The sequence below is a fragment of the Delphinus delphis genome, chromosome 12 (genome assembly GCF_949987515.2).
Source record: "Delphinus delphis chromosome 12, mDelDel1.2, whole genome shotgun sequence".
Taxonomy (NCBI): domain Eukaryota; kingdom Metazoa; phylum Chordata; class Mammalia; order Artiodactyla; family Delphinidae; genus Delphinus; species Delphinus delphis.
This window is the reverse complement of record NC_082694.2, coordinates 9,929,028-9,952,844: the sequence shown is the minus strand read 5'-3', so window position 1 is coordinate 9,952,844 and position 23,817 is coordinate 9,929,028. Positions and strand designations below refer to the sequence as shown.

The window sequence follows — 23,817 nt, the reverse complement described above, 5'->3', positions numbered from 1 at the left end:
GTTCATATCAATATATTTACTATCAATAAGCTTGCTGTTATTAGCAATCATTTAAAGTATGAATCTCTTCATTCCTTGAAGGGTATGTATATATGTATACGTGTGTATGGGTGTGTGTGTATTTTTAACAGTAAAACAAAGCGGTTTGACTATAAGATAAACTACTAACTGGACAAAAGGTTCATTTGGTTTCATCACACTACACTAAAAACTTTTTCCAAAGGAAAGGAAAGCAGTATAGAAGTACAGGTGAGACCCAGAGTGATGAGTTTACAACAGAAGGATACTAACTATTTAACCAGCAGTGTGAGTCTGAGTAAGCTGCCCATTTACTCTGGGCCTTATTTCTCCCACCCGTAAAATCCTAGGGGTTGGATTAGATTTTTTTCTAAGTTTCCACCTATCTGAAAAATTTTGTGATTCTATTAATTTTGCTGTTTTTTTTTGGTGGGGGGCTGCACCACACAGCACGTGGGATCTTAGTTCCTTAACCAGGAACCCAGATTGAACCCGGGCGCCCTGCAATGGAAGTGCAGCGTCTTAACCACTGGACCACCAGGGAAGTCCCTAATTATGCTGTTTTTTTTTTTTGAATTAGACACATTTATCCTGAGGTCAGGATCTGTTAGAGAGATGACCGTATAAAGCCTTACAGTTTACAGAGGACACATACGGTTCCTAATTCTTTCACTTACTCTATTGATTAGGATACAGCAGCAAGGGAACCTTGACCATTTTCAAACACTTAAAGAATTTAAGTGGTGGTTCATCAGTAACAAGCACAACCCCATGTCAGAAACAGCTAAGCAATGGTATCTATTACCATACATAGTCACAGTTAAGTAGTAAGAACTAAGAATAAATATTTGATGAAAAAAATGTTTTTCTCACATGAAACACACTTTAAGATTTTTCTTACCAGAGGAAAACTTTACATTCAGTATTATTACCTTAAAACATGTCACACTAACAGTAAAATAATATTCAACTGACTCATGTTTTATACAAATGGTCTAAATTAAATTGTTCACCTGTTACCATTAAAAGAAAAAAAAAATCCCCCAATCAGTTAAAACCTGTTTTCCAAGGAAACAAAAACAAAGAGAGACAAACAAGCAAAACACTTAAATAGCTGGCTCATTCTGACAGTTTTAAATGAAAAATAATAAATAATCATTAACTTGTAATAAGCATATTTATACTAATAATATATTTTAGTACCGGTCACTAACTGTTGCTTACTTAAAGATAATCAAGAAGTGGAAAAAATATGGCAAGACTCCCAGGAAAGGCAGTTGGCACAGGCTTGAAGTATACTGGGTTGGTCAAAAAGTTTGTTCCGGAAAAGACCGAACGAACTTTTTGGCCAACCCAATAGTTCCAGCCTTTCTCACGACATTCATACCCAACTAATGCTCTGTAACTCTCAAGTGAAACTCAAGGCTCAGGACATTCTGAAACTACTCAACTACTTTGAGCTAGCAAGAAAAATAACCTTTCAGTATATAGCAATTGTATTTTTAACAGTAGGTGCACAAATGAGCTAAGGTCCATGTCAAGTTGACATTAGTAAAATTAATTAAGTACAGCTGTGGTTTTTATTCATTAATTAGCAAGGAAACTTCATACAAAGGTGCCTTAAGACATCTCAGGCAAACTTATTCCATCATTTATATAGTATTGTTTTATAAACATTGAGGAAAACCATATTCTCAAAGTTGCATTATAGACAATGTCAGGAAGGCTTGGACCTGGGCATCTTGTCCATTGACAGGTGAGGAACTTATATTTGGAGCTGCTTCCTTTAGTGGTCTTATGTCTTGAAAGATGAAGAGACTCTGAATTCCCTGAAGGGGAATTTTAAAAAACCCTCTGGGTTTTAGCCTTGTTGAGCTCATCCTAAAATTCTATATATTTGTGAAATGGAGGGAGGGAGGACACTTAAAAAAATGCACCAGTCCCTAGGTCTGGCATATTATGGAGAAAAACACAGGAAAAACCTTGGGAAGCTCTCTTAAAACTCAGTTTCCACGGCAGATGGGCTCATCCCCTGGCTGATGAGGCGAGGAGTCCAAGCTACCGTCGTTTCTCAAGTGGACCATGCAACAGATTTTTAACCTTCTGCAGTTCATTCTCCACAAGCAGCTACACTGACTTTTTACAACGCATAAATCAAATGACATCACTCTCTTGCTTACAATTCTGTAACTTCCCATTGCACTTATAAAAAAATCTAAACCCCTCCCAGGGCCCCAGGAAGCCCTGCTTGACTCTCCAGCCTTCATCTTTTCCATTCAAACCACCCCCTCAACCCTGCTTCCCTTGACATCAAAGCTATTCCTTTGCACTTGCTGATCCCTTTGATGGGAACACTTGGCCACCAGCTTTTCTTATGGGTGCCTACCTCTCACTCTTGAGTTATGACGGCAAACGTCAGCTTTCAGAGACGACTCTATCTAAACCGACTCCCTCCCCGACTTCCATGCCATTCTGCTTATTTCTCAATTTACAATTATGCTGCATACCTGTTTGTCTGTCTCCCAGCTAAAAAATGAGCTCAGTAAGGACAAAGACCTTGGTTGTCTGATTCCCTTCTGTATGCTCAGTACTTAGCACAGAAGCTAGCATATAGTTGACGCTTATTAAATATTGACTGAATGAGTGAATGAAGGAATGAATGAGGAAATGAGATAAAACTACCAAAACCCTGGCAGAGTATAGGCTTCGGATGTTAGAAAAAAATACATACATAGGTAGATACAAATGTAGATCTAAACACATATACATAAATCAATAGGTTAATGGGAATATTGAATATAAAACGATATATTCATAAAGACTTGATTAGTAAGTATCATTATATCCCTAATATACTTTCATGTAACTTGTACATTTTACAGTCAAATTAAGTCACTTAAAAATAAAAAGGTCTGACTCATTTTCCCTATTTGGAAAACAAGGACCTGAGTACGTTACAAGAGAGCTGTATCAAACAAGGTAATCTGTGTAAAGAACCTAGATATGTCTAACCCACGGTAAGAAAAATGTTCACTTACAGTGTATCCTAAAACTCCTTAATAAAAGAGAAAAGGAGGAACATGGGCCTGTTTATATTGAATTACCTATCATAAATGAATTACATTTTTTCATTCACATTCTTAGAATTGCTAATTTCATTTTTCTAGAAAATGTTTATTGAAAAAGACATTTGTTTGAGTCTATTTATTGTATGTAAAAAGTTAGACCAGAATGCTTGGGCTAAGTAAATGCACTTTCCCATCAAATCTCTAAGCCCTCACATTTGGAGAAGTGACTTCAAGGCCTGAAGTCTGCCCCAAAAGCATGAGAGTTCCTCCTCTGTACAAGACATCCCACAGACTGAAGAAACCAGTAAGAGACAAACAGCATGCAGAACACATAAAAAGTAAAAATTATCTGACATCTCAAACGGAGGCAATGGCAAGTGATCCACCAATAGGCAGGGTCTGCCCTCCAGGCAAATGTGCTGCTGAATCCCAGGACATACGGCCAGACGGTGTGCTTCAGCAGTTTTCCTTCGTGGAGGTCAGTGCCCTGAGCATGCGGGCAGGAAAGGGCTGGGGAGGGAGTTGTGTGCACATCATCACGTATGCGGTAACTGTGCTTCATGATGCCAACTGGGCTCAAGAAGAAATCCAGGACCAAGAAGTTCAAAGAACTTCTTGTAGGCTGTAGCCAAAGCAAGCTGGACAAATCTAGCAGAAGGAATCACGCTCCATTGCAGAGGAGAGTCTGATATAGTAAACTAGGACATTTGAACAAAAGGAAGCACAATTCTGAGTACAAAGTGAGATTTTAAAATGTTGTAACAGAGCAGTGGTTATTAGGCCTTTGCATTTCACTGGTAAAATCTAAAATGTGTGTGTGTGTGTGTGTGTGTGTGTGTGTATGTGTGTGTGTGAGGAAGTCTAGCAGGTTTTCTAACTTTTTATTTTGCAAATGTGAGGATGTTGGTGGCAGGGAAGGAGAAATTCCTACTATCTACTACCTTTCTTCATAAAACAAAGGGTATTTTGGTATCAAACCAAAGGGAAAAAAAAAAAGGAAATTAACAAAACCAAAAGTTGGTCCTTTGAAAAGGTCAACAAAATCAACAAACCTTTAGCTAGACTGACCAAAAAAATTTTTTTAATATAGAGAAGACTCTAATTGCTAAAAACAATTAAAGATGGGCCATTACTACCTACCTCACAGGAAAAAAAAAAGTATTATAAGGGAATACTGTGAACAATGGTATGCCAACAAATTAGATAACTTAGATGAAATGAAAAAATTCCTAGGAAGACGTAAGTTACTGAAACTGGTTCAAGAAGAAAAAGAAAATCTGAACAGGCCTGTAGCAAGTAAAGAGATTGAATTAATAATTTTAAAACTTCCCACAAAGAAAAATCCAGGCCCAGATGACTTTATTGGTAAATTCCACCAAACATTTAAAGAAGAATTAACATCAATCCTTCAAAAACTCTCCCCAAAAACAGAAGAGGAAAGAACACTTCCCCACTTATTCTATTAAAAAAACAAAAACAACCCTCTCCCAACTATCCACTACCTTTAATGATAAAACAACAAACATTTTAATGTCAAAGAAACAATGACATTATCTCAGAATAGTCCTTATCCAGAAATGGTGTTTACAACTTTATGTTAATTATGTTAATATATACACACTCATATTTTTATAAATATTTATATTGCTCTTTTTTTTTTTTTTTTTTTGCGGTACGCGGGCCTCTCATTGTTGTGGCCTCTCACGTTGCGGAGCACAGGCTCCAGACGCGCAGGCTCAGCGGCCACGGCTCACGGGCCTAGCCGCTCCGCGGCATGTGGGACGAACCCACGTCCCCTGCATCGGCAGGCGGACTCCCAACCACTGCGCCACCAGGGAAGCCCTATATTGCTCTTATTTTGCTCATTTTTCTATAGACTTGTGAAAATTTCAATACAGATTAAAGAGGCAAAAACAATCACTAACCCCTCAATATAGCAGTAACAGTCAGCACTATGTGGTTTTTTTTTTAAGAAAAATATAGTATCAGAGTGGCTAGGTCAAAGGAGCTGTTCCTTGTCATCTGTGGAAGGGTCCCAGGCCCTTGAAGACTTCACCAAGGAGCAGGGGCATGAATCCCAGCAGACTCAGGCACCTTCAGAGCAGGTCCCTCTCAGTCGGCCTAACACTGCAGTGCTAGGAACCTCAGGTTGGGGTAGTTTCAGCTCCACTGCAGATTGGGGGAAGTTCTTTACCATAGGCGTCCCCAACCCCCGGGCCGCAGACCAGTAGCAGTCTGCGGCCTGTTAGGAACTGGGTCGCACAGCAGGAGGTGAGCCGTGGGCAAGTGAAGCTTCATCTGCTGCTCCCCATTGCTCGCATTACGCCTGAACCATCCCCCACCGTCCCCCCACACCCACCCCGGTCCGTGGAAAAACTGTCTTCCACAAAACCGGTCCCTGGTGCCAAAAAGTTTGGGGACCGCTGCTTTACCAGACTCCATTCCCCTAACCCACCCCCAATCCTCCTACCTAGCAGGAAGAAATACTAGGTCATATGGCAGGACACTGCTTAGACTATGACTCTACTAGTGAGCAAGGTCTACCTAGATTTTGCTTTAGCTCACCACCTCACCTCCTGGTGAGGTTCCCAAGTTACAAAGAGAATAAGGGAAGAGGAAAGCAGTATATTTTTATTATAACCTGTGCTGATGTCAGAAAACCTAAATTCAGAGAACTCTGATAAAATGAAATAGATCAGATGGGCTTTGAGACTTAACAGACTGTTGCCCATCCCTGCCCAAACCCAGAGTTTACCACCAAATGGTGGAATAGAGACCAAGGAGAAGAGAGTATACAAACCCCAAGTGACGGGAGAGATGGTCATCCCAGGTAACCACATTTTAATGCACAGTGACCTTGCTCACCATCTCATGACACTCCACTTCCACTTACAAGGCATCAAAGTCACCTGTTCTTCGAGTATGTGTGAGGGGGAGAGAGGACCCTAGTTTACAGTGTGTTGTCAAGGGTAACTACGGCAGCTGCAGGTTAGAAGGGGTACCAGAGACAAATGTTAACAGCACTCAACCACTACCTACCGGATTTCTTTGCTTCCTTATTTCTCTTTCCAACTCATGTGAATCTTTTCTTCTCTCTTTTTACTTAACTGTACCTTAAGTCTAACAACCCGTTTTTCTTTGCACATGGCACGCAGATCCTAGGATTTATCAGACTCTACAGGCCTAAACAGGAACCTCATGAACTTTGGTTCACACTTAGCTTGGAGAAGATTGTCCACATGCCCTTCTCATCCCGAAAATCTGGTGATTAGAGAGGCAGAACAGGTTTCTTGTATCACGCTTTGAACCAAAGTGTCACCAGGTCACCATAAAATAGAATTCCTTTAGAGCAAGAGTTTAATCATTTTAAACTGTCATAAGTTTAAAAACAAAGAATATATAAATTAGGAAAAAGAAAAGTAAAAACTTACTGTTATTGGTACATCTTTTGTTCCTGAATTTAATAAATGAAGATTTAAAACTTTTGGTAGATCTGTTAAAATTGAGGAAAAGAAAATATTTCTTAAAATGGTATGCTTTATAGCAAGTTAGAATCTTTCTCTTTTTAGATATCAGACTGAATGTATTTTAGAATGTGAACTAGAATAACAATCACATTTATAAAAAGAATGTGACAATCACACTCCTTGACAGGAACTGCCTTACTCTTAAGGACAGTGAGTACTATAGGAACTGCCCCCTCCTAAACAATGGGACCAAAAAACAAAACAAAACAAAAGTTTTCATTGAAATTGACGTTATCACTATCTTTTAGTTTCCCAGCAAAGCATAATGAAGCAATTCAGTAAAGTACAATATAAAATTATTATATTAAAACCAAATCTAATTTTCAGAAATGAGTCTTCAATCCTAAACAACCAAATTTTTAATTACATATGGCCCACAGGAATCCCATATTACAGGTACTCTTACTTTTCTCTTAATAAATCCTTTATTGGTTATTTTCAATTTTAGAATTTGAATTCTTTCTCTGACTACTGGGGACCAATTTCTAACATTACGTTATTATAATGCAATTGAATAATCCATATCTAAACAAAAATCCAGCAATCTTTTTACTTCCTTTGTTTTACTATTAAAAGAAAAGATTCAGCATAACTAAATAGGTGAGAAACTGGATTAAGAAACTAAGAAGCGACTTGATGCCTCAATCTTCCATTTAGAAGACTTAAGTGACCCATGACATTGCTTTCCCCTCTTGTAAGCGGTGGTATCCCTCAGAGGAATGGGGTATAAATCACTAAGGGCTCTGAGTTCCCAAAAGCAGATTTCTACAAGATCATGTGACCCACTGAGAAATAATTTTCAAAGCTGAATTAATTACAAAGGAGTTAAAGTAGAGCCATTCAGCAATGAATACAGGGATTTTTTTAAAAGACCTATAAAGACACTGTCTCTTTTTTTACCTTGTGTTCGCAGTGTACCAAAATCTAACATTTCAGTTGAGGAATAAATTCCAGGAGCTTGGAAAAAAGAAAAGTAAACAATTACATTTCACTTCGCCAGAGCAGGATGTACTGAAACCAGAACAAACTTGCAGCTCCTTTAGTCATCCACTCACCTGTGGTAACCTCCACCTCAACTGGAAGAATGATAAACTCCGTGCTGTCTGAAGCATTAGTCTTTATTCTTATGAAAGCTGTGTGATTATCTGCTTCTCTAGATGAAAAACTGGCTCTCATCACTCCCTTGGTTTCATAAGGAGGAATTTCCTGACAAGTTAACAGACCGTAATGTAGCAAAACCACCACAGTTTACTGAATAAGATGACATCACCTGAAAGATGCACTATTATTTTATACACTAAGAAAAAAAACATATTGCCAATTAAACAAATATATTCATTCCACTGATTATAACACACAGTCCAATTTTGGAGGATGTTAAAAACACACGTATCTTAAAACTAACGAAGTATGGTGTGTAAAACTGAGCAAAATGAAAGAAATAAAATTATATGAAAACAAACTGTCAGTGGCAAAATCATCATTAAGATGATAAGTGATTAAGATAGAGTTTATCTATAAAAATCAATTACTATTTGATGTATTGCTGGTGCTTGGGTATATAATTCAGTCCTGAAATTCTCTAAACAACAGAGACATCACCATCAGAGGGAAACTGCTTCTCCAGAAGTTTACAGGATTCTCTTTTTTTTTAACGGATCTTTATTGGAGTATAACTGCTTCACAATACTGTGCTAGTTTCTGTTGTACAACAAAGTGAATCAGCCATATGCATGCACATGTCACCATATCCCCTCCCTCTTGAGCCTCCCTCCTACCCTCCCTATCCTACCTCTCTAGGTCATCGCAAAAAGGATTCTTTTTTTTAATTTATTATTTTTTTAAACAAAATTCTTTTAATTGATGGACTTCCTGATACATCTCTGTAATACTTTTTTCCCTACACTTTTTAGCGGCATACTCATTAACTGTCTCTTCATATGCAACAGTTTCAGAATATACTATTATTTTAGCTAAATAATGTTTTATTTATTTATTTATTTTAACATCTTTATTGGAGTATAATTGCTTTACAATGGTGTGTTAGTTTCTGCTTTATAACAAAGTGAATCAGCTATACATGTACATATATCCCCATATCTCCTCCCTCGTGCGTCTCCCTTCCACCCTCCCTATCCCACCCCTCTAGGTGGTCACAAAGCACTGAGCTGATCTCCCTGTGCTATGGGGCTGCTTCCCACTAGCTATCTGTTTTACATTTGGTAGTGTACATATGTCAATGCTACTCTCTCACTTCGTCCCAGCTTACCCTTCCCCCTCCCCGTATCCTCAAGTCCATTCTCTACGTCTGCGTCTTTATTCCTGTCCTGCCCCTAGGTTTTACAGAACCAGTTTTTTTTTTCTAGATTCCATATATATGTGTTAGCATACGGTATTTGTTTTTCTCTTTCTGACATACTTCACTCTGTATGACAGACTCTAGGTCCACCCACCTCATTACCTCATTACAAATAACTCAATTTCATTTCTTTTTATGGCTGAGTAATATTCCATTTTATATATGCACCACATCTTCTTTATCCATTCATCTGTCGATGGACACTTAGGCTGCTTCCATGTCCTGGCTATTGTAAATAGAGCTGCAGTGAACATTGTGGTACATGACTCTTTTTGAATTATGGTCTTCTCTGGGTATATGCCCAGTAGTGGGATTGCTGGGTCAAGTGGTAGTTCTATTTTTAGTTTTTTAAGGAACCTCCATACTGTTCTCCACAGTGACTGTATCAATTTACATTCCCACCAACAGTGCAAGAGGGTTCCCTTTTCTCCACACCCTCTCCAGCATTTATTGTTTGTAGATTTTTTGATGATGGCCATTCTGACTGGTGTGAGGTGATACCTCATTGTAGTTCTGATTTGCATTTCTCTAATGATAAGTGATGTTGAGCATCCTTTCATGTGTTTGTTGGCAATCTGTATATCTTCTTTGGAGAAATGGTCTTCTGCCCATTTAGGATTCTCTTTAAATGCTAACCAAGAGAGAGTAGACTCTGCTCTCCTTTCATTTAAAACCTAACAAAACAAAGCTTCCCAAGCAAATCCACAGTTCACCAACCGCGTTCAGTAAGGCTCTGAGCATGTAAGATAGCATAACTTTTTAGGTTCATAAAAAGAGAACACTTACGTCTACACTAGAAGGAAGACTCACTGGAAAAAAAATTTGTTTTTGAGGTATAATTCTTTTCCTGGTTTTTGAATAATCTGGCTCCCTCGGGACCACCAGAGTTTTTCTGCACACACCTTTTGGCCTATTTTAAGAAATCCCCATGGTTTAGAATTTACTGGTCTTCACTTGCCTCTACTCTCTTAACTTTTTAGTCTCAAAGTAGGAAAGAGGTGACTGGAACCCTCCTGGGCCCACTAGAGATAGACCATCCACTTCCCCATCTTTAGGAGCTGGGGTTTTCTCATGTACACTGAAATGGGCTGGGGGTGAGGTCAAGGCCAATTGACTTTTTCTCACTCTAGATTTGTAGGAATAAGTCACTATATCTTTTCTCGTAGCTGCTAGGAGTATTAAAACAATCTGCCATGTCTGCTACCATTCGTTACAGTTCTTAACTAATCAGAAATCTGAATTTTTTAATGTTTATTTATTAGAATCCGGTTATATTTCATAGTAAATTCTTAGTTCTTCTATCTAGAATTATAATACAAATTAAATTGCTTATAGTTAATTCTATGAAGCACTGTTTTATACACTATTTCTCCCAAAGGCTTTTCAAACAATATCGTAATTTCAAGGTAAATCACTTTTGTGAAAGGATATAAAGAGACCACCCATTACACACTTCTACCTGCTAGAGTGTTTCTACACCTTAGAAGTTAACCTAGTCACTGACAAATCGGTTTCTAAATGTTCAAGTCAATATCCTAAAAGCGTCCCCTCCACGTCCCTTCCCTGGCTGAGACTGGTCATATGACAGAATCTAGAGGCTGTGTGTGTTTAACAGAGCAATTAACAAAGAAACTTTGATGTTCAGAACCTATTCACAGTGGTCAGATCCGTGTGTCTTCAATTACGAATGAGCAGCGATTTTAGTGACCTTGGTACAAGAACTGCATTTTCTATGACTTTCCCTTCTTTGATTAAAGCTGGGTAGGCAACATTAAAAAAAATACAAACAACCCTCCTATGGCAGGAACCTTTGTAAATAAGGTAGTTACTAGGTATTCATTAATCTGTTAATATTTGCTAGTATTCTCCAAGAAAAAGTGGTTCTCTAACCATGGACACAGAGTACTGTCAAATATTAAATAGCATTAAATGTGGCTATAGACCGCCTAAAAATTTAAAGTTTCTAAGTCATCAGGAGGGCCTGACTATGTTCCCTCTGCAAATGGCATCTCCTCCACCAACAGTGAGGATGCGTGTTCAATGCCTTACCTTAAAACATGGAGCAGGTCCTTCTCACGTTTTTTTTTTTTTTCTTCTTCAATATTAGTGTAAAGCATATTATAAATGATTAGATTCAGAGACAACTTTACTAATATTATTCTGAGGAAGAATAGTTAAAACCTCTTTCTTTCCACACAGTGGGTTAGAGCTTACACCAATTTTTGTTCACTGCTCTTTCCAAAAATTACTATTCTATTTCTCTCTGTCTCTCCAATTTTCAAGTATATGTGATATAAATTTATTTTATCTTTTTAAATTAATTTTTACTGGAGTTGCTTTACAATGTTGTGTTAGTTTGATATAAGTTTAATATTAAGACAATAATTACAGAAAAGTCACCCGTATTTCTTCAGGTGATGAGGAGTTAAGTATTTTCTGGTGTATTTAAGAGAATAACTGGTTTCATGTGAGCTCACAAGAGAGAACACGTCAGCACTCACCCACAGTTTCCTGGTGCCTCCCTGCTGACCTGTCGGAAGTTCGAGGTGAAGATCTCCTCCACTAGAGTACATTTCTACAACCTGTGACAAAGGAGCACATGATGGCTAAGTCAAAATCATGTTTTCAATGCAAGTGATTTGCTGTTATACAGAAACGTTTGACACCCTAATTGTTCATCAGAAAAAATTTAAAGACGTTTACAGATATAAATGTAGGGTAAGTGTGGTGTCACATCACCAGAGGCAGTGCTCATATGGGTAAGCAATGGTGGTGTATTTAATTAAAGCAAGGTAACTTTGAAATATTGAACTCGGAAATAGTGTAGCTGTTTCAGAGACTGGATTTTAGGAAATCCAACCGTAGGACATTTATTTCTATTTTTTCCTAAGGAAACAGTTTATGGAAAGTATCATATTTTAGAAATACAAATTTTACAGTTCTTTTAGTAACACAAATGCTTCTTTATTCACACATTTATAACAAGATCTAGCAGCAGATCTAATAACTACTGTAATTGTGACATAGTGAAGAGCATATCATTCTTCAGCATATGCAACAATATCAGTGCAGAATGAAAATATCTGAAGACTTCTGTAGCAAAATCACAGCTACTATTAATGTATCTCTGTGGCTTGTACCTACACCCATGATTGTTTCTTTTAAATAGTTATTTATTTATTTGGCCATGCCGGGTCTTAGTTGCAGCAGGCGGGATCTTCACTGCTGAGTGCAGGATCTTTGCTGCGGCATGTAGGATCTAGTTCCCTGACCAGGGATCGAACCTGGGCCCCCTGCATTGGGAGTGTGGAGTCTTAACCACTGGACCACCAGAGAAGTCCCAACCCATGATTTTTAAAAACTGTTTACTGAGGTATAATTCATGTACAATAAACTATACATTTAAAAAATTATTTATTTATCTATCTATGGTGTATTGGGCCTTCGTTGCTGCGCACGGGCTTTCTCTGGTTGCAGCGAGCAGGGGCTACTCTTCCTTGTGGTGCCTGGGCTTCTCATCGCGGTGGCTTCTCTTGTTGCAGAGCACAGGCTCTAGGTGCGCGGGCTTCAGTAGTTGCGGCACGTGGGCTCTGCAGTTGTGGCTTGCGGGCTCTACAGCGCAAGCTCAGTAGTTGTGGCGCACAGGCTTAGTTGCTCTGCAGCATGTGGGATCTTCCCGGACCAGGGCTCGAACCTGTGTCCCCTGCATTGGCAGGCAGGTTCTTAACCACTGAGGCACCAGGGAAGCCCTAAACTATACATTTTTATTTTTATTTATTTTTTTGCGATACGTGGGCCTCTCACTGTTGTGGCCTCTCCCGTTGCGGAGCACAGGCTCTGGACGTGCAGGCTCAGCAGCCACGGCTCACGGGCCCAGTCGCTCCGCAGCATGTGGGATCTTCCTGGACCGGGGCACAAACCCGTGTCCCCTGCATGGGCAGGCGGACCCTCAACCACTGCGCCACCAGGGAAGCCCAGTTCATTTCTTTTTGATTTTATGGATATGCCACAATTTTTGATCCATTTACTTGCTGATGGACATTTGGGGTGTTTCCAGTTTTGGGTCACTACAGATGTTTGGTCACAACGCTGTTATGAACACCACATTGTATACGTCTTTGGGTTTTCACGTGCTTTCCTTTCTCTTGGGTAAATACCAAGGAATAGAAGAGTCATATGGCAGGAGACTTTTCTTTAAAGGCAAGTAACCCTATCTCTTAAAAATAAAGAATATATTTAATTAAATGCAAATTTGGGGTGAATGAGAATGGGTAGAAAACCTTTACTTGTTTTATCACAAAAGTCCTCTAGGAGTACACACAAAAAGGATAAAGCAGGAAAAACAGCAATACTTTAGCATATGCTTAAAGGTTATTGTTTTTGTTTTTTTTGTGTGTGTTGTCATTACAGTGATGCATTTAGCAAAGACTAATGAGCTAGGATTTTCTCTGAGTACTATCACTTTCCTTCCAAGTTATTAGTGTTCCCCTACAGTACTGTGTTAACAGTAACGGCACCTTAACTGATGGGGTGACTGCAGAACTTTTTCTAAAAACCAGAAAACATCATGTATTATTTCATTGAATCTTCCAAGGTATTAAGGACACAAGCCTAACAATGTTTGGAACATAAGATTACAAAGGTAGGCTACTGATAACAGGAAAGGGAATAAGGAAATGAGGACAGATAAAGGCTAAACTATAAAATCAAAGGACAGATTACATTAAAACTAGGACGACACACTCCTGATTTTTAGTCCAGTGCTAGTTTTCCTAATATAATAAAGTTTAGAGAAAAAAAGGAAGCCAACAATATATACAAAATATAATTTATGTAAAAAGATTCCCACGAAGAATGTTAGTTTTTGTGTGCCCACATATCTGCACACAAGCACACAGAAAAAGGCCTGATGTGACACACGGAGATCACATGACGGGTATCGCCGAGGAAGGGTTCAGGGCTGGAGCTGTGCTAATGTAACAGTCACCTGCTACATGTGGTTATTTAAATTGAAATTAATTGAACTAAAGTAAAACTGAATGTTCAGCTCTTCAGCCACCCCAGCCACAAGTTCAGGTGCTCAACGGCCACCTGTGGCTGGTGGCTGCTGCACTGGACAGAGCAGACACTGAACTCTTCCATCAGCACAGGGAGTTCTGCTGGACAGCATTGGACCGGAAGGTAGCAAGTTCAAAGGGACTTTTGCCTCACACGTTTGAATTGCTGACATTCTTTTTTCAATGAGAACATACTCGTGTGTTTGTGTTGTATAATGAACAAATCAGATGTAATTTCTTGCTTTACAATACTATCTTAAATTTAAGGACAAGACTCATATTATAGGACTCCCAGGTTAAGAGTGCCTTCCACACAACCTACCAGTTATAAAGGCAATTAAGTCACAGGAATGTGACAGACATGATAGTGACTATAGTTGAACTATACCGTATACCTGAGACTGATATAATGTTGTATGTCAGTTACACCTCAATTAAAAAAGCGCCCATCAGATAGGGACTTGGATTTTCCCTTTAAAAAAAAAAGCACTCCAGGGGCTTCCCTGGTGGTGCAGTGGTTGAGAGTCCGCCTGCCGATGCAGGGGACACGAGTTCGTGCCCCGGTCCGGGAAGATCCCACATGCCGCGGAGCGGCTGGGCCCGTGAGCCATGGCCGCAGAGCCTGTGCGCCCGGAGCCTATGCTCCGCAATGTGAGAAGCCACAGCAGTGAGAGGCCCGCGTACCGCAAAAAAAAAAAAAAAAAAAGCACTCCAGATAAACAATCTATTGTTTCTAAGAGGGCAACTTTGGCTTTCCATTTGCTCTCCTGTGCGCTGATGAAAAGTCCGTTGTGGTAAATCTTGAATTGAAATGTTATATAACTGAAAAAGACTAGATGAACAAAAGAAAAAAATCACTATTGAATTCAGAGATAATTTTTCTAGATTATAGCTTGATGACTCCAAAGGCTGAGGAGCAAAGGTGCAGACTGTAAGGCTACTAAGGTAACCGTAGATTAGCCAACATCTGCTGAGTCTGTAACCTCCATCCTTCCAAGCAGGAAGCGAGACCCTCAGTCCGTGGTGTGGCAACCACAGAGAGGGCACATCCCTGGGTGCTTTGTAACACTGCTGCTACAGAAGAGTGTGGCAACTCATGCGGCAGGGTCTGAGAGGACAGTTTTTATGTCTTGGACTGAAAACAGTCAAGAAAAGAAAAATAGCAAGAATTTATGAGGTTTCTGTATAGATTTGTAATAAAAGTTAGCCAGAACAGGGAAAATTCACCATTATCCAAAGTAGCAAAAGGATATAAACGACAGACTGATGATGGAGAGGAAATACTTTTCACTTGTAAAAGCAGGAGACAAGAGCATTTTCCTCTTTTATGATCAAGATATCCAGCTACAAATAATCAAAATTTGGGTGGAGTATTTTTATTCGTAGCTATCCTCACCCAGTGTCAGCCAAGTTTGGGGGTGAAACCTCTCTTGCTACTAAATTCCTAAGCATTTTATAATCCCAGCTCTGAATATCTTGTCTTGTTCTTTCTTGTTTTCACCTTCACTGTTTATGAGCCCTTCTACCAGGGGGTTCTAAGATGGCAAAAACCATTTCGGTTGCCAAAGCGCTGTGGCTTACCACGATGCACGGTATTTTCCCTCCACCTGCCATTTTCAAGCCACCACTAAGTTCTGCAGTACTGGGGTCCTAAAGAACTCTACGGGCCCTGGGTGTGGACATTAAGGACTGTTCTGGAAAGCATCCACATCTCCTTCCAACACAGACAACAAAACTAGAAGCTACAGTGGCAGCAAATGTTACACGGCTGGAAGTCACTGGGGGCATGGGGTGGGGTTTTTATTTTAGGAAATATTTGAAGGAGTGATGCCAGTCACGCCCACTGTCTTAGAGACAAGGGACGAGTGAGGAGGGATTTCAAATGTGAAAATAATTATTACTAAAACATTGGGTAAGATATGAGTTGGATTTTTTAAAATAAAAATATAAGTTGGCTTTTAATCAGTGGTTCTATACTACCCTTTCCTTGGATTTTAATTTCCAGGCTGCCATCACGAAAAACTTATTATTATTAGAAATAAATACGAATACTGGCTTAAAAAATTTATACTGGGACAGAAGGAGCTGAAGGCAAGAAAAGCAGTGGCCTTGTATAGATGAAAACTCTTCTTAAATTACATGTACAGGTGCTTAAAACTAACACCAGAGAAACCACAGTCATTTTAAAAATGGTTCCAAAAATTCGATAACTGGACTGATATAACCCCAAATTCAGACTACAAGCTGCAATAAAATAATATCTCTCTTTAGTACTATTATTCAGTACCACGTTATTTTAAATAGTCTTGAAAACTGTAACAAACTGAGATTTCACGTTAAGCATTAATTTCCACTAAAGTTAAACACATTCAAAATCACCACCATAAACTCACCTGTAAAGGCTCACTGTGAGGATTGTGTATGTTTATTATAGGCGAGAAACTGCTATTCACAGGGACTCTGGCCCCAAGGAACGGCCTCAGTCGGTATGGATTTGGAACTCCAATACCAAATACCTGATTCCAAGGAGGAAAAAAAATGCAATTTTAGTTGCTTTTAGAGTTTTAGAACATTTTTATAGTTATAACTGATTGATCTAGGGAAAACTGGTGAGGTTAACTTATGGAAAAAATCGTAACTCCCTTTAAAAGGAGCACACATGTAGTTTCTATACTTGTTTGGCTACCTATTTGATATACATAAAATTCTTGATACTCATCAAGAATATATATATATATTCTTTTATATATATATATATATAAATGCACATATATATACATTTGGAATGATTTCTATATTAGAAATTAGTAGTCCTTCACGAGGTCATGGGATAGACAAAAGGAGGAAACAGGGAATTAAAAGATTTCCTTGTTCCAACCATCAGAAGATGGATGTAGGGCCCAGACAATCTCTTAAATACGAAGCACAGTCCCAGGTCATTCCTCCATAGGAATGTGGGCTGACCAAACAGGGTGAGCCAGTCATTCAATGACAACTATTTATTAAGTGCCTATGATGTGCTAGGTACAACCACAGGCACTGCTGAACAATTCAACAGTGAACGAGACAGATAATGTGCCTGCTCTTACGAAACTCACATCCTAATATTAGGGACAGCCTAGATAACAATAAAAAGGTTTAGAAAAATGGGTAATGTGATACAGAGTAACTGGGTGGAGCGAGGGTGGGAATATTCTTTAAGAGAGGGTGGATGGGAAATGACGTGAACTGACGTCACCTGATAGATGAGAACAAGCCAACAGTGAAAGTGTATTCTGCAAGGAGAAGTACACAGGCAAAGGGCAGGAGGCAGGGAAGGGTGTGGCTTGTTTGGAGACAAAGAATAAGATGAGAACCATGGTCAAATGGGATGAGGTGGGAGAGCTACACGGGAGTCAGATCCTTAGAGCCTTGTTGGCCTTGGTCAGAAGCTTTCACTTTGCTCTGAGAGCAATGGGAAAACATAAGGATTTACGTGAGGAGCTGACTGGATCTGATTTATGCTCAGAGAATATCACTCTGGCTACAGAGTGAACAATGCACTGTAGGAGGGGCTGTGGAGGAGAGGAAGGGCAGTCAGGAGGCTCCTGTGTCGTCATCCAGTGAGAGGTGGGGATGGCCTGGGAGCAGTGGGGGTGAAGAGGAGAGAGGTAGACAGACTCAAGGTACATTTAAGAGAAAGACGTGGTGAAAGACTAGATGCGAAGAGGTGAAGACACCGGCACTGAGGCTCACCTTGAGAACAACCTGATCATGACCCTCAGGTCACCCGTGGGCCACAAACACCTAGGTCAGTTGGGGGCACCATTGTAGGGCACAGGTCTTCATATTCTCACGGTGGTCTTTTTATTTACTCAACAAGTATATGCCAAGTGCTCTGTACAGCATGTCAAAGTTATTCATCTGTACTGGCTTCAAAAGTATATACTGCCTATCAAACAACCACTAAAGACTTGTGCACCATAAATAAGCATAAGATATGATTCCTGACTAAAATGGAATGTTTACTCTGACACTAATTTCCAAAATACATGAAGTGTCCTGGGTAGTGGAGAAGAAATGTTCAAAAACAAAAGCATAAAAACTGTAAAGTAAGACACTAGCCAAGTAAGGATTTAAACAATTGAGTTCCATGGGCAATATAGCTCAGTGGTTAAGAGGATGGTCTTCGTAGTTATAAAGACATGGGTTTGAATCCCTGCTCAGTAACTTACTAGTAGCATAATTATTTAACCTTTCTCAACTTCACCTTACTCATCTAAAAAAGTGAGAATAACAGTATCCGTAATGCAGGCAGAAGTGCATGTAAAGTGTGTAGCACAGTGTCAAATAAGTAATTATTCTTAGTAATCTTGATATATAAAAATCTTGATTCACAAAACATTCACTTTCTTTAATAACCCAAACAATGACTGCACATAGAAAAGAGTTTATCAAAAATTTTAAACAATATAATTACCAAAGAAAAGCAGGCACATAAGTTTTGATCCTGAAACTATTATCACTTCGTAAGCGTGCAAAAAGTAAAAAAAAAAAAATCTAGAGTCACTGTGAAAATATTTTTAACTGTTCTTTTGCCAACCAATCTTACAGTAACACTTTAGCTGTAGCTTTAAGAGCATTTGTTTCACAGTCTGATGTGAACAGGGATATTCACAAACACAGCTGTAAGTATAAAAATGCTCAGTATTATGTAACAACCTAAATGGGAAAAGAATTTGAAAGAGAATAGATACACATATATATATATATAACTATGCCACTTTGCTGTACACCTGAAACTATTACAACACTGTTAATCAACTATACTCTAATATAAAATTAAAAGTTTTAAAAAAATTCTCTGAATCTAAACTCTTACATTTTCCCTTATCCCCTGAATTTTTGAAAAGAGTTCCCAAAAGGTTGTCATATGACAGGTTGAAGATGATAACTGTATTTTATAAATAAAGTTTTCATTCTGATTCTTACCTGGTAAGTGAATACCCCATGATTAGATGTATTAATAAATAAAGTATTTTCTACATTTCCTACTACTCTTGCAAGAAAAACTACATCAAATGATGTATTTCCTCCTGGAAGAATTTTCTGAAAAAGAAAAGCAATAAATAAAGTTAAATTAGTAACCAAAAAGTCAGATCATGGTGACCACAATTAGATAGCTAAAGTTCTTGGGACTTCCCTGGTGGTCCAGTGGTTAAGAATCCTCCTGCCAATGCAGGGGATGTGGGTTCAATCCCTGGTCAGGGAAGTAAGATCCCACATGCTGCAGGGCAACTAAGCCTGCGTACCGCAACTACTGGGCCTGTGTGCTCTAGAGCCTGCGTGCCACAACTAGAGAGAAGCCCACGTGCTGCAACAAAGAGCCTGTGTGCCTCAACGAAAGATCCTGCGTGCTGAAACTAAGACCCGACGCAGCCAAAAAAAAAAAAAGATAGCTAAAGTCTTCTAAAACATCTTAGAATCATTTGCATAAACTAGCCTTTTCCTCCTAAAGGTTTAAGGTTTAAATTAGCCAAACTATTTTGCAATGGGAAAAAAAAGATGTCTTCATATTGGATGTCACATATCTTTGTCAATCATGATTCTAAAACCCTGTACAACAGATGGTTCCCTTGAATTCTGTTCATTCAACAATAACTTGGCTGGAATGAAGTACCTAATTACAGGCTCTTCCAACATCAGACGATCAAGGAGGAGCTGAGCTGAAGCCGAGCTTCTTATACAGATGTTCTACTCTACTACTGAGTAGACACTTGTACTATCCGAATAAACAAATAAGCCCAGCCTCAACCTCTTGACCTCTGTCGTCCATTCACAAAGGGCACAAAATGTGCCAGCAACTTACATTAAAAAAGAAGGGAGCCTTGGTAACACATGCAGGAACTCCTTCCTGTTACCTTGTGTAGAGACTGAGAATGTCACGGCGGTTAGCAAACTAAATTTTATTACAACAAAACAATAGGGCTGCTTCATGAAGTTTGAGAGACTGCAAATGCAGTTCTGCCTGCAATGAAGCCTTAAAATGCATTTTAATATGTAAAGTCATTAACTTCTCTCATTCTGCCTCTGTGGCTAGAACTCTAAAATGCTCCCCAAATTATAGCTTAAAATATATGGCACTGAGATGTCTGTCTTTGCCTTTGGATGTAGAAAGCTGGGAATTTCTCCTGCATTATCAAAAAGAATAATCTGCAAAATCATAACTTTTCTTGAATGCATCACAGTTTGTGTATCAACTAGCCCCAAACTTAAGGAAAGACAAGCACCTTCGAGAAGAGATAGAATGTGAATACTGGCTCACCCATGACAGAGAATGGGAAGAAGATGAGGCTAACGTACAAGACAGTAAAATGAATTCAGCTAAAATTTTTACACACTGCTAAATGCCGAGTGTGGGCGACAGAACTCTGGTGCATAGAATCCCTAGAAGCTATAGATGCTAGATGGAGGTCACACTTGAGCCAAAAAATCAGTAATAGGATACTGGTAAACAACACACTTCTAAATAACCCACTGGTCAAATAAGTAGTCACAAAGGAAATTATAAATTATTCTGAATCAACTGGAAATGAAAACACAACATATCAAAATTTAAAGCAATACTCTTTTTTTTAAATAGATCTTTATTGGAGTATAATTGCTTCACAATACTCTGTTAGTTTCTGTTGTACAACAAAGGAATCAGCCATATGCATACATATATCCCCATATCTCCTCCGTCTTGAGCCTCCCTCCCACCCTCCCTATCCCACCTCTCTAGGTCATCGCAAAGCAAGGAGCTGATCTCCCCGTGCTATGCTGCTGTAAAGCAATACTTGGAAGGAAAATTACAGTATTACACGCTTATCTTGAAAAGAAATGTCTCAAATCAATAATCTATGTTTCCACCTTGAGAAACTAGAAAAAGAGTAAATTAAACCCAAAATAAAGAAAAGGAAAAATATTAGACAAGAGCTTAAAATAATGAAATAGAAAATGGAAAAACAGTGAAAAATCAGTAAAACCAAAACAGTCCATAAAACTGATAAAACCCTAAACAGAATGACCAAAAGTAAAAAGGAGGAAGATGAAAATATAAGAAACTGAAATGTGGACATCATAATACAACCTTTACACATACAAAGGATGATAAAGGAATATTACAAACAACTCTATGCCCATAAATTTAATAGCTAGAAGAAATAGATACATTCTTTGAAAAACAATCTGCTAAAGCCCATTTGAAACAAAATTGCCAGAACAGTCTTACAACCATTAAAAAAAATTTAATTTGTAGTTAAAAAACCTTCCCACAAGGAAAAGCCCAAGCCCAGATGGTTTCACTGGTAGAATGGTAGAGTTCGACACCAACCATTAAATAACACCTATCTACATAAGCTTTCAGCATACAGAAGAGAACACTTCCCACTTCATTTCATGAGTCTAGTATTACCTTTATACCAAGACCAGACAAAGATGTGACAAGAAAAGAAAACTACAAGCCAACATCCCTCACGAATGTAGACATGCAATCATTTACAAAGTATCGGCAAACTGAATCCAGCCAACATAAAAAAAGATAACACATCATGATCAAGTGGTTTTTATCATGACAATGAAATTCTGAATCCAGCCAACATATAAAAAAGATAACACATCATGATCAAGTGGTTTTTATCAGGACAATGAAATTCTAGCTCAACAATCAAAAATCAAACCAATGTAATTGATATTATCAACATACTAAAGAAGAAAAATCCTTTCAGTAGGTGCATAAAATAATTTGACAAAATTCAGCATCCATTCATGATTAAAAATCTCAGTAAACTAAGTCAATAGAAGAGAACTTCCTCAACCATATAAAGAGCATCTACAAAAGACCTAGAGATACCAGACTTAATGGTGAATGACTGAATGCTACTCTCCCTCACCCCCAATGTGGAACAAGGCAAGGATGTCCTCTCTCATGACAGCTATTCAACATTGTATTGGAAGTACTTGCCAGTACAATGAGACAAGAAAAATAAATAGAAAGCATATACATTAGAAAGGAAGAAAGGTCTGTTTTTAATCACAGACAACATGGCTGCCTATATAAAAATTCCCAAAAATAAACTTCAAAAATGCTCATAAGAGCTAATAAGAGTTTAATGAAGTTGCAGGAATCAAGGTCAATATACAATAATCAATTGTAGTTCCCTATCTTAGCAATAAACACTGGAATTCTAATTTTTAAAAAAGTATCATTTACAATAACATGCACACACAAAAATATAAATCTAATAATATGCAAGTTCTGTGAGCAGAAAATGACAAAGCATTGCTTAAAGTAATAAAAGAAGACTTAAAAAAATGGAGAGATATACTGTGTTCATAGATAGGAAGATAATATTGTTCAGATGTTAATTCTCCCCCAATTGATTTATGTATCCACCGTAACTGCAATAAAAATTTCAGCCTAAGGAGAAACTAAATACAATGTGAAATAAGATCCTAGAACAGAAAAAGTACATTGATAGAAAACTGTTAAAATTCATATAAGTTTTTAATTAACAGTACTTTACAAATGTTAATTTCCTGGTTTTGATAATTATACTATGATTATACAATATAAGAAGTTAGCATTAGGAGAAACTGGGTGAGGAATACAAGATTATCTGTACTTAGTTATCTATATGTTTAAGATTAATTCAAAAATATGTTAAAAAGAATCTTAGTAAGAGGTTTAAAAAAAGAAATTGACAAGCTGATTCTAAAATTCAGATGGCAAGAAAAGGGAATAAGAAGAGCAAAACCATTTTAAAAAAGGAAAACGAAACTGAAGGGTTCACACTGCAATTCCAGGAACTACTAAAAACCTAGTGTAATCAAGGCAGTGTGGTTATTGGTGAAAGGGTTGACATATTAGATATCTATTAGATACACATTAGAACGTAATGGGAAGTCTAAAAAAACAGGCCCACATATTCAATGTCAACTGACTTTGACAAAAACGCAGCGGTATTTCAATGAGAAAGGATAGTCTTTTTAACCAACAGTACAGTAACGACTGTGTATACATATGCAAAACAAAACAAAATAACTCTTGATCTATATCTCACGCCATAAACAAACATTAACTCAAAAAGGATCACAGACCTAAATGTAAAATCTGAAACTATTAAACTTCTGGAATAAAAATTGGAGAAAATCTTTGTGACTTCAGTTTAGGCGAATAGTTCTTAGCTACAAGTCCAAAAGCATAACCCATAAAAGAAAAATTTGATAAGCTGGACTTCGTGGAAATTAAAAACTTCTGTTATTTGAAAGATTTTATAAAGAGGATGAAAAGACATGCTACAGACTAGAAGAAAAGATCTGCAAATCACATATATGATAAGGAAACTTGTTGTACTCCTTGGAAGTATTTAGTGAAGTTTTAAAGGAAATAAGTTGATTTGCAGCATTACATTTAGTAGTTATGTGCTTCTTTGAGAATGCCAGATGTGGCTGTCTTCAGTCTGTTACATGGACAAACATTCCTTAGTACAAAGATTTCTTTGAAAACAGATTTCAGTATTTGTTGAAAGCTGTTAAAAGCATTATATCCTGGGAGAAAAAAGAGCCTGGATACAAGAGTACAGGTTCTCTTTGATAGTTCCTAATATCCAATCAACTTTATAACTTAAAGACTGGAATACTTTAAAAAGATGCTGAGATACACAGAACAAATCTTTTCTTTCTTTCTTTTTTTTTTAATAACAGGGAAAATCTACTCCCAAATGACAATTAACAATGTAACAAAACAGTGATGAGACAGAACAATA

The 23,817-nt window shown here is 38.1% G+C and overlaps 1 protein-coding gene across 2 annotated transcripts in view; it reads right to left on the bottom strand.

Annotated features, from left to right (window-relative positions):
- TMEM131 (transmembrane protein 131) overlaps window positions 1-23,817 on the bottom strand; it is a 192,292-nt gene that overhangs the window by 60,825 nt on the left and 107,650 nt on the right. For both annotated transcript variants that reach the window (XM_060027310.1, XM_060027311.1), the window contains exons 6-11: window positions 19,001-19,117; window positions 16,423-16,545; window positions 11,474-11,554; window positions 7,669-7,819; window positions 7,514-7,570; window positions 6,518-6,579 (exon numbers count right to left, since the gene is read on the bottom strand). In XM_060027310.1, coding sequence (XP_059883293.1) covers window positions 6,518-6,579; window positions 7,514-7,570; window positions 7,669-7,819; window positions 11,474-11,554; window positions 16,423-16,545; window positions 19,001-19,117 — 591 coding nt within the window. The remainder of the gene's footprint in view (window positions 1-6,517; window positions 6,580-7,513; window positions 7,571-7,668; window positions 7,820-11,473; window positions 11,555-16,422; window positions 16,546-19,000; window positions 19,118-23,817) is intronic.